Source organism: Saccostrea echinata, unplaced genomic scaffold (assembly GCF_033153115.1).
Source record: "Saccostrea echinata isolate AGI-Se365-2 ecotype Australia unplaced genomic scaffold, CSIRO_AGI_Sech_v1 ptg000033l, whole genome shotgun sequence".
Classification (NCBI taxonomy): Eukaryota; Metazoa; Mollusca; class Bivalvia; order Ostreida; family Ostreidae; genus Saccostrea; species Saccostrea echinata.
Genome location: NW_026889782.1, coordinates 4573998 through 4590280, shown reverse-complemented (window position 1 = coordinate 4590280; position 16283 = coordinate 4573998). Strand labels below are relative to the sequence as shown.

Genomic DNA, 16283 nt, shown 5'->3' with positions numbered 1-16283 from the left:
TTCTTAGGAGCTAGTTTTCGTTTATGAGCCGAACCAAGAGGTAACACTCCTTTTAATAGGTTGTACACGATCTCGCAGATTTTGAGAATACAATCTCCAGAACAATGTTTTAAAATACCCGTCTTTAATGGAGAGGAATAGTGAGAGTCAGATAACACTCTTAAAAGAGGCCAATGAGGTTTTAATCGTGTAGAACAGCAAGTCCTTCTTTTCTTCTTCTTCTTAGCCATCATGGCGTTAAAATGAGGACATGTCCCAGGTTTCTCCCCTTTTTATACTGTCAAGGAGGAGCATACATGTCGTGTTTGTCCTTCTCGTGTTCGTCTCTATTTTTCTGGGTGTCGTAGATTTTGGAACAATATCGGCATTTATATCTCATTCCTTTAGGAAGTTGAGGTGTAGAAGCGGTCAGAAGTTGAAAGCGTGCTATTTTAGGAGTGTGAATGGGTACTTTAAGTCTAGGAGAGGGAATTCCCACATTGACTTGAGGAAACACTTCTAAATCGGTAGCTCTTTGACTACCTATGGGTCCGATAGGACGAGCCATTCTCATTTCAGCTTGTTTTTTTTAATAACTCCCCAATAGTTTTTTTGTCTATGTTCCTTATAATACTGATTGATTTCGTTTTTCAGACTTTCAGGTATAGCTTTTCCTTGAGCTGGAGTTTTTGGAGTAGTTTTTTTTCTTTCTACCACCAGGGGCTTTTCTTTTAGCAGCAGCAGATTTTCTCTTTTGAGGTTTTCTCTTAGGAGGTTTTCTCTTCTTTCTGCTCTTTTGAGCTGCTCCTCCTACTCGGACCATCCAATCTGGAAACACTCTTTGTTTCTTATTATCGACTCGCACTACCACACTTTTCAAACGACGAACACGTCGTTTTTTAGGGCTATTCCACTTGAATAAATTACGAATGATCACTCCTCCTAGAAATCCGGCTCCTCCGCGTTTTAAAATGGCATTTTTCCTGTCTTGATCACTCGCCGACTTATCGGCTATGATGCTTAAATCTTGACGATGATTATTAATAAACTTTTGAATCTGTTTATTAATAGGTAAGACCTCACGTATCAAATTTCGAGCTCCCATAGGAAACCAATTCAATAGGGCTTTACGCCCTAATTCGATTAAATGGGCTCGCTTGGCAGGATCTCGTTCCCGCTGTAAACGTCGTAACGTTTTCACTAATTTACTGTTGGCTGAGAGAGGTCGACCCATGACGACTGTATAATGATAAATGACAAGTTTAATGTTGGTACATTTTTATTTATACTCTTGTGGCATGTGTACAGTTAGTAATTCAAACAATCGACTTCACTATCTGTATTCGTCTGGGGTCTGTGGACTCAAGTGAACCAGGAGATACCCGTGAGGAACACTGGTGGCTTCTTGATAGGCCGACATCAAATGAGGTAAGGCTAACTGTCGACTCAAAACAATGATTTGAGATTTGTCTCTGGGATTTTTAAACAACACTAAATAATGAGCATTCAAACTAATGGTGCGATGCTGTGGTGCCCGATCAAATAAGTTCTGAGTTATGTAAATCACACTGGTATTCCGATGATGCGCTTTACGGGTAAACCAATCCACGATGGATTCAATGGCTTTTCCTCCCATCATGTCGTCAAAAATGAGTAAGCGAGGAATACGTAAATTGGCCACTAATTTCTCATCGTCTTCTGGAATATTTCGAATGAAGGAGACCTGATCTGTTAAAGAAGTGTAAGCAGGTTGCCATTCTCGATAACACCAGACAATTTTTTGTGGAATAGGGGTAATTCAATGTAAATTTTCCACCAATTTCTTGTCAAATTCCGTTTTCCCCGATTTAGAAGGTCCTGCTACCACCATGGTAAATTCGTGTTTCAATTGAAAAGAGGGGAGCGTCTCCTCAGGTTGCATGATGATAAATGAAGAGAAAAATATGGTTTCAATCCTTTTTATTGATAGTCAACACAGAAATATACGTTGGGTTCTCTTCACATCGGCTCGACAGATGGGGCAATACCGGAATGTGGGAGCACATAATGAACAGCAACATACGTGTCCACAAGGGAGTAAAGCAATTTGTAATTCTCCCTCTAAACAAATGTGACATTTTCTTGTTGCCTGAATCTCTGTAGAGGTTTGGTCAAGTAGAGGTTTAATTTGAGGTGAAAGTTTGTATCCCATCACCCACTCACGTCCTTTATAGGAATTGATGTAAGGACAATTAGGGTTCCAATAAGCATGTTCTACATAAGGATCGTCTGTAGGTTGCCAGCAGTTTAAAGTCATACCACAATGAAAACAAATGGTCTTATCACTCACTCCCCTGTAATAAAATCCGGCTTTGGCTAGGTAAGGTTATAATCCTTTTAAAGACTCGGGCCATCCATCTTAAAAGGTAGCTTCTCTCTTCAAGAGCAGAGCATAGTTAGGGTAATGAGGAGGCCCGTCTGGCTCCTTATCAACACCAGCCATGACTGAAGTGTTAAAATATTTTTGCCCCCCCCCTTTTATAAACCTTCATTTTTGGGGTTTTCCCATAAAATAACAACACATTTGAAATACAGTTTTTTTTTTCAATAACCATAAGGTAAAGTGTTATAATCTTCTATCAATTGTCTCTTAGACCATTCTATATTGTTTTTCTAAAGGTACTGTCTTGACTTCATGTTGACGGGTCCTCTGTATTTTGTAGGGATACGAGACTTGGATTTCATCAATTTCTTTCTTGAGCATTTTTTCTAATGTCTCTGGTGACACGATATTGGAGGCCCGATAATTAAGAGTCAATCCTTTGACCTTACATACGGAATTTCCCTTGTCTGTGAGGGAAGCATAATTTTTGGGGCCTCCTGACATGAATTTGATAATGTGGTCCCCGTCTAATTCGTCGGTCCATTCTCCTAAACTGTTGCCAAGGGTAGGATTAAATTGTCCCTCCTTATGTTGGTATATGATACTGTCCGTATCGAAATAAAGGACCCGATTTCCTAAAAGTTGTAAAGTCTCGTAGAGGTGTAATCGGGCATGGGCTGTGGTAAAACAGGCCAGTACCACGTTTCCGAAGGGACACTCTTCTAAAAATTCCTGTTTCTCTTGATAATTGACCAGCATCATGTCCGATTCTGGCTGCTCTTTATTTTCTAAGAGTTCTATACTTTTAATGTCAATGGTGGAATCTTGTAAGAGTAGTTGTAATTCCTCCCCTTCAGTCAAGTATTGAGTTTTAGGTAATAACAGACGTTGAGCGAATTTTCCCCACAAGCAATTTAAAAAGAGTTTGGCTATCGTTCTTCGCACCGGATTTTTTTTCTATACTTAACAGGTCCATCCTGATACCTTCTCTTTCTATTACTTTACGAATATAATTTAGTTTCTGTTCCTCCGTCTGACAATCAGGTGGGAATCCAGAAGCTTCCTGTTAGATCTTTAAGAAGGTATCGATATAAGGTCTGAATAAATCTTTACTGCTTTCTGGAAAATGCCAAACTTCGTAAACCCGCTCTAAGCTATATCCTATGTCTAAGGCTTTATGTAATTCTGTAGTCACCCAGGTACCCGTAAGACTGTGTTCCTGATCTGTGTGTTGACATCGATGTTAAGAGTTAAAGTCCTGTCGTTCCGCACACGTTCGACATAAGGGAAATAATAACTTGCCTCCAGTGCGATAAGGTAAAACGGGATGATAGAGACCTTGGGGTGGTAAGACCCGACAGTGAATGAGACCGAAATAACTTCTTACGTCCTGGAAGTCGTCTGTTATGATCTGAGGATGGCCTAGGGGAAAAGGTCTGTGTTTTAGTACGTAAGGGTATAAGGAACAGACGTCCACATATCTCATGTCCCCCTCCTCACAATATAATTTAGTCGCATTAGTCCGGCCTCCGTACAGGGCGTCTCGGGGGTTCAAAGGATCTGGAATGTTGAGAGCTGATACATAATTCTGTAGAGTTACATCTCTTTGCACTTCTTGATCGAATTCGTGCTCCCAGATGCTACGGAGGGAGTACCCCATTTCCTCTAAAACAGAACTCCTTCTTAAAGTTTCCTCGTGTAATTGTTCATAGGTAAATTGGGTCCGGTGAGGATGACTTTCGGTCTGTAAATTAGGATAGCAAGTGGGGCATCCGTGCCAATAGCATCCGTAAAATTCGTACACGGTGTGAGTGGCTTCTTGGTATCCGTCGACGGTATAACTTCCGATCTTGACTTCTCCCCCGTTTCTTGCATGCTGTATGTCCGCTCTGGTGACTCATCCAGCTTAGCCAACGACAGGCTTTGGCGGAAAATCGACGCGCAGGCTGATACCCCAGGTTGGGAATGATGGCAATGGTCTCTTTGGGCATGAATCCTCGACGGTACGCTAAATTGGCGGCACTGGCAAAAGTGATGGATTCCTGGAAGGGGTCTACATGGACTAAGCTCTTGAGGGTGGCTCTAAATTGAGCACAGCATCGTCTCAAAATATCGACGTTCGAGACACAGTCCTCTAAAAATTCCTTCTGGAAATCAAACACTTTTCCGGCTTGTTGTTCGTACCATTGGTAAAAAGCCTGTCGTCCACTTATAGTCATGTCGTCTGGATTGTAGTAAGCTGTCGGTGGATAAGGCCCCTCGTAATTCTGGTTCTGTTCCGTATTAAGAAAGTGTGGAAAAGTGTGGAAAATATTCTTTCTTCAGTTCGGTGAATCCGAAAGCAGAGGGCATCTTGGACAAGGCAAAGGGTAAAAAATTATAGGAATCAATGAATTTCAGTCCACAGATTTGCATAGATAAGATTTTACTGCCGTTCATGATGACGGTAGGTTTCAGGCAGGCGGAATGAACCAGGTAATATAAAATAAACTGTCCGTCGTATCCTTTGAAATTGTGGGCGATGATGATGGCCTCGTCGTGTAATAAAGCGGAATTCTTATTTCCTGTAGTGGGTTGTAATAACCAGTCCATGAACTGCCTTAAGGTCTCTGGCCCTCGAAACACGTGTTGACGGGGTCCCATGTGTTGACAGTGAGGACAGGGATCTTTTAAGGGCAAGTGACCGCAATGTTGACATACGCGGTGTGCCACACAAGTTAGGGACGTGGATGCCGGTTTCCTGCGTACATTCGACATCGAAATAGATGTAGAACTGTAAGGTCTCTTTGCCCTTCTTTTTTTTCTCAGGCTTGAGTTGAACGTAGCACTGATGATCGGGGTCTACGGTTTTCTTACAGATCTTACATTGTTTCTGTCCTTTGCACTGGTGATGAGCGAGTAATTTTTTAGACATCCATTTCTGACAGTGCCTACATTGTCCCATTAAGCTGCATACGATGGTGGCAGTATTGTTACTGTGAGGCTGCAGATGATTTTCATAGCAAGTCCTACTCTTAAAAAATCCCTGGAACTGGCTACATTGAATGCGGCTCCCGTCTTCAGGGCAGGGAGTGTTAGCTAAACAAAAATTACATCGGTGAGGGCACTGGGTACGATGGTGTTCAATATGACTGTAGCCCACATCGCAATGATCACAATAATAGGGGTTTCCTGTCACACCAGGCATACACAAAATAGCATCGTAATGCTGGTCGTTTAACAGGACATTCAAACAAGTTCCCTCTCCGTAGCCTTTGTAAACGGGCTCTAAACTGAGTTTAGAGGAGGTGGACTTGAACTGGAATATTTTCAATCGATAGCGAGGGGTTAACACTTGTTGTAATTTCCCCCATTCTTCGGGTCCACAGGGCTGATGGATATCACATCCGGCTTGTTCCATGAGAGCTATAGCTTCGTTTTTCTGGTCATTAGCTCTTACATCTCCTAACCTCATGCGTTTCCATCGTTTTTCCCATTCGGGGTCTGGATGTTCAGGTTTTTCACTGTGTAAATTGGTGACCACGATAGCTCTAGCTAAACAAAACTTATCCCAGGGATTGTCGATCTGAACGATGGATTTTTTATTCTTTTTAAAAATCTCCTTGTTCACCATCAGATGTTTAGTTTTGTCTCCACCACTCCCTTCTGGATACTTGACCCGAAACATGTTGAATTCCATGGCCTCGTCTCCCAGTTTAAAATCCTGCTTGGATTGTTGAACGGCTTCTATTTTGTTTAAAATGACGTCCTCGTTAAAATGTTTACATTGAGTAAACTCGTACCAAATTTCGGATTTCAGAGAAGGATGGCGTATGTTCAGGCGTAGGTAATCGTTAGGATTACACTGCATTTTATATTTGACATTTTGCAGCATGTCTCTAAATAATCGCCGAACAAATCCTCTGTTTTCCTCCTCTGGAAATTCCTTAAAATTCACACTGTAAAAATCTTCATGCGCTTTAACTTTTCTGGAATGCTTGGCTTGATTCAGTCTCACTTGATATTTGGAAATGGCCTTTGGCTTCTGGGGTGGTGAATGGGCTGGTGAGTATGGTTCTTCATCCGACACAGTCCTTTGTTGTTCTTGTTGGGCTTGGGCTCTCTGCGTTCTCTCTAATATTCTCGCATTTCTTTTTCTGAGTGCTAATTCTCTGTGTTTATTGTTGTAAATAATTCTTTCTAACTCTTTCGCCCGTCTTCTCCATCTCATCAGTTGCTGGGCATGTAACAGTTTTTTCATAGCAGAATCCATGTCGACAGTTGATGGAAATGACAACAGAATGAGCTTCAAGTCAGACACATGAAATATTTATACAGTGTATGACGTCATAATGCCTAGGTAGCTGTGATTTGAATCGCGGGTTTATCCAGATCTCTGACCTTGACCCTGGGGGGGGGGGTGCGCTGGGTTGACCCAGCCATCCCCCCCAGGGCCAAAAAGTGCACTCAGTTGACCCGGCCAGCTAGACGCCTTATACTACTATGCACACGCATCGCTATTAACTTTCCTTTTTCCCCTCAATAATCCTAAGTGATTTCACATGTGTGCAATCATTTCATAAAACGATAATGAAAATAATTTATGTATGTTTACCCTTCGTCTTTATTTAATTCGTGTTTAATATTACAGCACACTCTAAAATAATATTAAATATAAAGACTTTTGTTTAATTTTTTTTCCTACTCAAATGTTATAAACGTAATACATGTAAGTCATGTTTTAAAAAAGGCGTAAAATAACTTTCTATGCAGGCGTGCTGTTCATATACATGTACATGTATATATGCCAATGTAAATTGTAATTTATATCAGATAAAGACCACTAGAAAGTCATTTTAAAAAAAAAAAATATTATAACACTATATAGAGTATAAAATAATGCATAAAGTAAAATCGGATAAAAAACACGACGGTCGTCAAGATTTTCTCGGCATAAATCAAATATATTTTTTTAAATGTTAAACACGAAATAGATTTTTATTTTTTAAAGTTTTGTTTTTATTTATTTTTTTTATTTTTTATCTTATTTGTTTTAGTATAACAGAACATGGTGTATAAAAATTATATACAAAACGTCAAATAATAACGTATTGGATAAATAGCACTACGGGCGTTATAGGGATTAGCCATAGGCGAACTATATATAAAAATAATATTGATAAATTAAAAAAAATAATAAAAGAAATAATAATAATAAAGCACATGTTGATCTTTTCGGCAGGTTTATTTACTACTAACATACTTTTACAGTCATATTTCAGCACGTTCGACTTTGGAAAACAAAGACAACATTGTGTTTGTCACCTATTTATTCGTAAGGCATACTGTCACTCTTGTCACACTGTCAGCACCGTAATGACGACAACGCCTCCGTGTGACAAAGAGTGATAACTCCATAAAACTTGTAAAAAGGAATCGTGTATACCATAGATTTTAAATCCAATACTTCATTTTATCTTTACCAGTAAATAACTGTGGTGATCCAATGAATGTTTTTTGAAGTAGATTTTGAAAGATAAAAACCCGTGTAATAGATATATATCCACTGTATAACACATTTATCCTGTATAATGGGAAATTGAAGATTAACTGTGATTGATCACAGAAGTCCACAAACAATACAAATATGTGAAAAGGGCATAAAATACGGACCCTCGGAAATTAAAGGTGGGATCAGGTGTTAAGGTACAATCTAGCTATAACAATTAACTAGTGTATAATTTATGTTGCCTGTACAGCCAATATAACTGGTTTTAAATACATGTAACCTGTATACCAATATAACCAGTATATAATATATGTAATCTGTTTAACTGATATACACAGTATATAATACATGTAGCATGTACAACCGATATAACCATTTTAAATACATGTAACCTGCATATATACCAATATAACCAATATATAATACTTGAAACCTGTATAACTGATATACTCAGTAGATAATACAAGTAGCATGTACAACCAATGGTGGGACTTCATTTGTCAAACCGGCGTACGCCGAATGCGCCGCTTGACCTTTGCTAACCCGGCTTGTTACTTCATTTGACCGGGGAAGGTCCGCCGGTGTACGCCGATCTCGCCGGTCTGAAATGACCGGCGAGGAATTCGCCGGTCTTAGAAATATGGCGGGAAGATAAAACAACTTACAAAATGCAGATACTTTTTACCAATTCGGCATAATCTTTAATTGTTTGCATTTCTTGAACAAATCTCCATTCATATATTTAAAATCCGTTCTTATTTTCTAAAAATAATTTTTTTTCATGAGGTCCATGATTTTTTTTAACATTGAATTTCTAATTATCCAACCTTTTTTTCGCTAAGACATAACGTAAAAAGTTATAGATCTTAATTAATTGATTGTTATAAAGTATAATTATTTTTGGTTTTCGCCGGTTTACTTCATTTGCCAGTTAGCCGTTTTACGCCGATCATATGACCGGCGCAATTCGGCGTACGCCGATCTGTGACAAATGAAGTCGGCCCGATATACATGTAACCATTTTAAATATATGTAACGTGCATATATACCAATATATAATACATGTAACCTGTATAACCGATATACACAGTATATAATACATGTAGCACGTACAACCGATATAACCAGTTTTAAGTACATGTAAACCTGTATCACCAGTATATAATAATACAGGTAACCTGTATAACCCATTTAAAGGATCAGAAACTTCCGTATCAAGAATTCGAATTTAGCAACTTCAAAACGAAGTAGGTGATTACAGAAATTTCTATTGGAATGATTTAATTTTAGCAACTTCTATATCAGGTAGTTGATTTTATGCACTTCTGTAGCAAATTACTGATTTCAGCAACTTCCATATCAAATAGGCTGATAAAATCAGAATAGCGGCTACACGTAATCAACAATTTATTCAAATAAATAAAAGTAGTTAAAAATCTTTTCATTTGATAGATGTTTCAATTAAAATGATATTCTTCGGTGATCTAAAAAGCATTAAAACTGTTTGCAATATTTTCATCTATCTATGCAATTATAAACAGCCTTACTTTGCATTGTGAGTGCAAATGCACTTTCAGACCGTAATTATCAGTACAAGGGATGCATAAACAATTTTAACTTGGAGTATTTATTTCCATCTAAATAATTTATAAATACTGGAGTTATGTCCAGATTATTAGGAGAGTTTACAAAAGTTTATTTCTCAAACTTGGCAAAAGAGATTTATTCATTTCTTAACCATTTTGCTTCAAGAAGTTCGTTTTCTCGTTTATGATCACAATTTACTGTGTAACATGTAGTAGAATCGAGTTTGTGATAAATTATCTGCAGATCAGGCTTAATAGTATGTGTGATAAATAATCTACAGATCAGGCTTAAATGTGTGTGTGATAAATTATGTACGGATATGGCTTAATTGTGTGTAATAAATCATCTACATATCAGGCTTAATGGTGTGTGTGATAAATTATCCACAGATCAGGCTTAAATGTGTGTGTGATAAATTATCTACAGATCAGGCTTAATTGTGTGTAATAAATCATCTACAGATCAGGCTTAATGGTGTGTGTGATAAATTATCTACTGATCAGGCTTAATGGTGTGTGTTGGCGATAAATAATGAATATTCTGTTTTTCACTTTAATGTCCGAAAATCAACATGTGCACATAACGAATACACAACGTTGTTTTTTTTTTTTACAATCTATATTTTACACCCCGAACCCGAGCCCAAAAACAATGATAATATCAATTAATCTTCAGAACATTCTCCCCTCCTTGATTGCTAGCACATATCAACAAAATTACTTGATTTCGTTATGCATGATAGAAAATAATTCACATTTAAATGTCAAATACTGAAATACATTTAAAAAGTTCTTTTTACACAACACTTTTTAAAATGGTCCATCTAGTCACTAAATTCCAATGGACACAATTTGGTTATTGGGCGCGTAAATGACTTTGGTCCAACCTTAACCACTGCAATTCGCACATGCCCATCTTTGCCAGAATGAACGTCCAAAACACAACCTAGTTGCCAATGTCCCCCCGGTACATTAGGTTCAATGACAAGCACAATGTCACCTTTACATATATCTCTGCGAGTTTGAGTCCATTTTTACGCACATTCAATCCTGGTAACCACTCACGCATCCATCGGTGCCAGAAGTGTCGTACAAGCTCCTGTATTCTTCTCCAACGTTTCCGTGGGTTGAACTCTGTAGTGTCTACAGTTTCTGGTGCAAACTGACCTCTAACCTGCCCATGCAGGAAATGGTTTGGTGTCAATGGAACATCATCGTTAGGGTTTGCTGATTGGTAAGTTAAGGGTCTGGAATTGATCAACGCCTCAGCTCCCACAAACGCCGTCATGAGTTCTTCATCTGTAACATCTGCCGATCCGATCACTGCATAGATAGCTCTCTTTGCTGCTTTAATCATTATTTCATGGACTCCTCCAAAGTGAGGTGCAAGTGGCGGATTAAAGTGCCACATGACTCCAAGGTTTGCTGTAGACTGTTGAATTTTCCTGTGGTCCAATAAACCAACAAGTTCTATGAGTTCATTGTTGCCTCCGACAAAATTAGTTCCATTATCAGATATAACTTCTTTTGGTAGGCCTCTTCTGCTCACCATTCGGTAAAATGCGTTAAGGAATGAATCTGTGTCAAGTCCAAAGGCTATCTCCAGGTGCACTGCCCTTGACATCACACACGTAAAAAGACACAAGTATCTTTTCTCTCGTCGTTTTCCTCGTCCTTGTTTTGTAATAAAAGGTCCTCCGTAATCTACTGCAGTACGAGAAAATGCATGCAATGGTTGTTTGGTGCGAATTGATGGAAGAGGACCCATCAGTTGCTCTGCTGGTTTGGCCTTGTTGCGACAACATTTATTGCACTGTCGCTCCCATTTCCGAATTTCCTCTCTTGCGGATATTATCCAAAAACGTGACGAAATCATAGATAGAGTATGATCTGTTCCCGTTACATGTTTTCCTTTTTCATGGTAGTACTTGATGATGAGAGTTGTGACACAATTGTTTCGAGGAAGAATGATAGGATACCTGACATGATAAGGTAAGAATTCTGCATATTTCAATCGTCCATCACATCTCAAAAGTCCGTCTTCATCAATCACTGGGTTCAAACACAATAATTTGCTGTTATGTTGGAGAGGTTTGTTTTGTTTCAGTAATCTGTACTCACAATGAAATTCGCATTTCTGGGCAGTCCTAATGATTTGAGTTTCTGCCTCTTCAATTTCTTCTGCATTCAGTTCTCCTGGAAGTCTGTCCTTGATCTTCAGTCTGCAATTGTGTAGAAAGCGATTGACCCATGCTTGAACTCTAACAAGTTTTGTCCAGCTGGAATAAGTTTCAGGGTTTAAACAACACTGAATATCTTTACAGTCAACTGTTTGTGTCAAGAAGGAATATGAAAAATTGACAACTTCCTTGTTTGACTTCTTTTTCTCCATATAAGTGTCTTGCATTTCGATTTTCTGTTATGGCCAATGAGATTCATCCAGATGAAGATAGTGTGGTCCACTCCACCAGACGTCATCTTCTTGTAACTGTGAAACAGACACTACCCTGGAAATCATATCTGCAGGATTTAATTCAGTTGGCACGTAAAACCATTGCTTTGGATTTGGCGCCGACTGTATTTCTCCTATGCGATTTGCTACAAATGGCTTGAAACTTCTGCTGCGACCTTTGATCCAGCACAAAACATTCATGCTGTCAGTCCAAAATGAACACTGTTCAATGTCCAATTCTAAGGCAATTGCCACAGATAGAGTCAGTCTGGTTCCCAAAACTGCACCCATCAATTCCAATCTAGGTAACTATGCTTACTGCTGTAAGTGGTGCCACTTTGGATTTTGCTGTGACGAATCTCACCGACACACTTCCATCATGATAGATACATCTCTGATAAACTACAGCACCATATGCATCTTATGATGCATCAACAAAGGTATGTAGGTAAGTAGATACATTCACCATGACTCAGACGAAGACATCTCGGTACTGCAATAAGTGATAGCTCTGTTAATTCATTAAACCACTCCTCAGCTTTCGTTACAAGTCCATCACTTAAAGGGTCATCCCAATCAAGACCTGCGGTCCACACTTCTTGCAGTAGAATTTTAGCTCGTATTACATACGGTCCAAGAAAACCCAAAGGATCGAACAGCATTGCAATTTTCGTAGAAAGTTACGCTTTGTATAGTCAAAATCACCCTCGGGTGGACTTGCTTTGAAGGTAAAAATGTCATCTTTAGCTTTCCATAACTCTCCAAGGGTTTTCACTGATGGTAGGCTGTTATCATGCAGATCCACTTCAGGAACAACATCCTCTGGTGGAATATGCTGCAATACACTCACTGAATTTGACAACCACTTTCTGGCATACATACCAGCTTTTCTCCATAATGCTGATAACTATGAGTAGAGCTTAATCCCATCTTCCTCACTCGATACAGAATCCATACTGTCATCCATGTATGTGGATTTCAAAACAGTTTCTGCAGCCATGGGATAATTTTCTCTGTTTATCTCAGCATGTGTCTGTGCGACAAGCTGTACTTGAAATGGTGACGAATTTATCCCAAACACAACACTGCTAAATTCATACACATCCGGTCTCGCATCTAACATCATGTCATGCCACAAAAATCGCTGATAGGGTCTATCTTCCAGTGGAACCTTTATTCGAAGATACATTTCTGCAATGTCACACACTAGCGCCACACTGTTTCTTCTGAATCTAAGTAGTACATTAAAGAGCTCATTCTGAAGTTGAGGGCCACAATGAATCATGTCGTTTAGTGAAACACCATCATGCTTAGCTGATGCATCAAATACGATACGTGTCTTTGTTGTGGTCTTGTCTGGTCGAATGACAGGAAAATGTGGAAGATACCATGTCCCAGATTTCTCCTCATTGTGGTCAATTTTGTGTATGTTTCCTTTTTCCACATACCGTTCAATAGTGTTTGAGTATGAATCTCTCACTTCCTTGTTCCTCATCAATCGCTTTTCCGTGTTCTCCAATCTTTGGAGTGCCATGTCGTAATAATTTAGCAGAATCCATGCATCTTTCTTCCAAGGTATAGCGACTTCATAACGACCCTCTACAAACTTTAGAGACTCCTTCACTTTTGAGTACACAATTTGCTCCTCTGGACTAAACAACTGTTTCTTTGGTTCACTGAATCCTTCCATCTCCCAGAATTTACACAAAATTTTGTCTGTTTCATTTTCACTCCTCTGATTGTGGAGGAAGTAAGTTCTGTTATAATGAGTCTGAACACATATCTCACTGCCACCATAAATTTTCCCCACACAAGTCCATCCTAATGGAGTAAGCCTAGCTACTGGTTCATTAGGTCGAACTCTGATTTCTCGATAAGCATAATGAAGTTCGCTGTTGTCCATTCCAATTAGTATGTCCACAAGTGGATGTTTACCTATGACTGGGAATTTAAGTCCTTTCAGATGATTCCACTTGTGCTGATACTCTTTCCAATTTACTACACACATATCACCAGTAACTTTGTCTGCTGTTAAGGCTTCCACTTTGGTTTTAATCTTGCCATCAATGCTTTCTATTTGGAATTCTACAGGCATGGTTTCAAATGACTCAGTTTTGTTATTTAGAACTCCGACTGTCACTCTTTGCAATTTACCATGTAAGCCTAATTCTGCTGCAACATCTGAGTTGATGTATGTTCGCGTACTAGCATCATCAAGCAATGCATTAATTCTCACTGTCTTTGACCCATTTCTCACAATAACTGAAATGGTTCTCAATGCAATGAACTGTGGCTCCCCTCCATGACATGTTAAAGTTCTGTCTTGATTCACCAATCTCTGGGTATCAACATTATTGTTTACAACAGAATTAACTGAGGGGTTCTGTCTCTGAGTGTCTTTAGGTGGGCAAAATTCTGGAGCATTTCGGTTCAACACTGATGCAGACTGGACATGTTGATACCTGTTTGCACTCTGGTTTATATTTTGATTTCCAATGTGTAGTAGTCTATGATGCGTTTCAGAACAATTGTCAATACTGCAGGGTCGACTCCTACATGAACTTCCAAAATGACTTTACCCCAAACAACGCTAACACAACTTTGGCTGACGAACAAAATTCCATTTTTGAGACACATCAAGTTTTTTAAACTGCTCACATGACCAGATACCATGTTGTCCTTGACACATCTTACACACTTTTGGTAAGTTCTTAGTGTTTCCAAAGAATGCTCTTCGATGTATACGATTACTGACACACTTTTTTCCATCCAAATTATTGTTTGAATCCACATGTAAACCATACACAGTTTCATTCGCAACAGTTCGGAATTCAGATTCCTGGATAATCCACTCTCTTAGAATCTCCACTGACTCTGTCTTTTGCTTTTCGAACACCCATCTGTGATATGTAGATAACATTGTCTCTGGAATATTCTTTTGTAGTTTGACATACAAAGAACCATTTTTAAGTTCATCTGTCCTTCCTGCCTTCTTGAGGTTGACAACAGCCACATCCAGTATGTCTGCAAATTTCTCGACGTCATTCGAATTCCCAGCCCGAATTGGTCGAAACAAGTCTAACTGTTCTAGGTGACGCATAACTTGTCGTCTCTGGCCTCCAAACTTTCGGTCAAGGCGATCCTTTGCTGCTTCATAAGAAAATGCAGAGTGTCCAAGGTGTTCTACAGCCTTCAGAGCCTCACCAGATAGATATTGTCTCAGCTGTAATAATTTATACTCTGGAGTTGCTGGAGCTTTGTCTAAGGCTGCTTTCCAACTTTCATATGTACGTTTGTCACCAGAAATTACAGCCACTGACACTCTTTACAATTGTTTCCACATGTCATTACCAATTGCAGGCTGATTTATGGAATTGTTACTAGTCTGTTTCCCAGTTGAAAATGGCTTATATACATTTTTATCATTATCCATACCTACATTGATGATACTATCTGTTTCCGGATTGTCAGTGTCATGGTAACCAACACTCTCTTCCTCTTGCATCCTCTGCACTTCATTTTCAGCTTGCTCGAGTTCTTTGTATCCTTCTTGAATGGTTTCGTTTAATTGTTCTAATTGTTCTCGCTTTGCTTTAAATTCTTCCTCTAAAATTCTTTTAGCTTCTTCAACCTTCTGCACCTCCTCCCGAATAGTGTCCGCTCTTTTTCTAGCTTGGATTTCCTCTTCATTTAAGAGGTTTGAGCTGCCTCGTAGAGACCCTGTGTTAATGCTTGATGCCTCGCTTCGCCGTGCATCTAAATAGTCCTGTACTCTTTTCTATAAGCTCAATTTCTTGATTTGTTTGTGTCACTTGCCTTTTTGTATTCTGCAGAGAGGGACAGTAAATTCATGACAGGTTCCTGTAAATCAATCAACTTTTGCCTCGCTGTACGAAGTTCTCTGCGACTAGGTAAATCTTGATCCAATAAATTTAATAAATGGTGTTTAGCTCGAGTTAACTGTGACTTAGCTTTTGCCTTCTCACGTTTTATATCGTCCAGGTCTGGTTTTCCCTCCGATGCTTCAGCGACGTCTCGAGTCAACTCTACTTTCGTTTTCTCCCGTTTCATTTCTTCGAAGTTTGTTTTTTCGTCCTTCTTGAATTGTGCTCCTGAGGTTTCCGACACGTTTTCTTCTTCCTGTTTGTTTGCCATAGCCACGCTCTGCTACCATTTATTGGCGATAAAAAATGAATATTCTGTTTTTCACTTTAATGTCCGAACATCAACATGTGCACATAACGAATACACAACGTTTTTTTTTTTTACAATCTATATTTTACACCCCGAACCCGAGCCCAAAAACAATGATAATATCAATTAATCTTCAGAACAGTGTGTGTGATAAAATATCTACAGATCAGGCTTAAAAGTGTGTGTGATAAATTATATACGGATCAGGCTTAAATGTGTGTG

General features: G+C 39.0%; 2 protein-coding genes across 2 annotated transcripts; both read right to left on the bottom strand.

Annotated features, from left to right (window-relative positions):
• Positions 1 to 10361: 10361 nt before the first annotated feature.
• On the bottom strand, positions 10362 to 11822 carry LOC133198040 (uncharacterized). Its single transcript, XM_061334195.1, has one exon. The coding sequence runs from the start codon at positions 11820 to 11822 to the stop codon at positions 10362 to 10364; it is 1461 nt and encodes a 486-aa protein (XP_061190179.1).
• A 952-nt stretch (positions 11823 to 12774) lies between these two features.
• On the bottom strand, positions 12775 to 16022 carry LOC133198039 (uncharacterized). Its single transcript, XM_061334193.1, has 4 exons — positions 15684 to 16022; positions 15303 to 15645; positions 14566 to 15188; positions 12775 to 14340 (listed from the first exon to the last, which is right to left on the bottom strand). The coding sequence occupies exons 1-4, from the start codon at positions 16020 to 16022 to the stop codon at positions 12775 to 12777; spliced, it is 2871 nt and encodes a 956-aa protein (XP_061190177.1).
• Between the last annotated feature and the right edge of the window lie 261 nt (positions 16023 to 16283).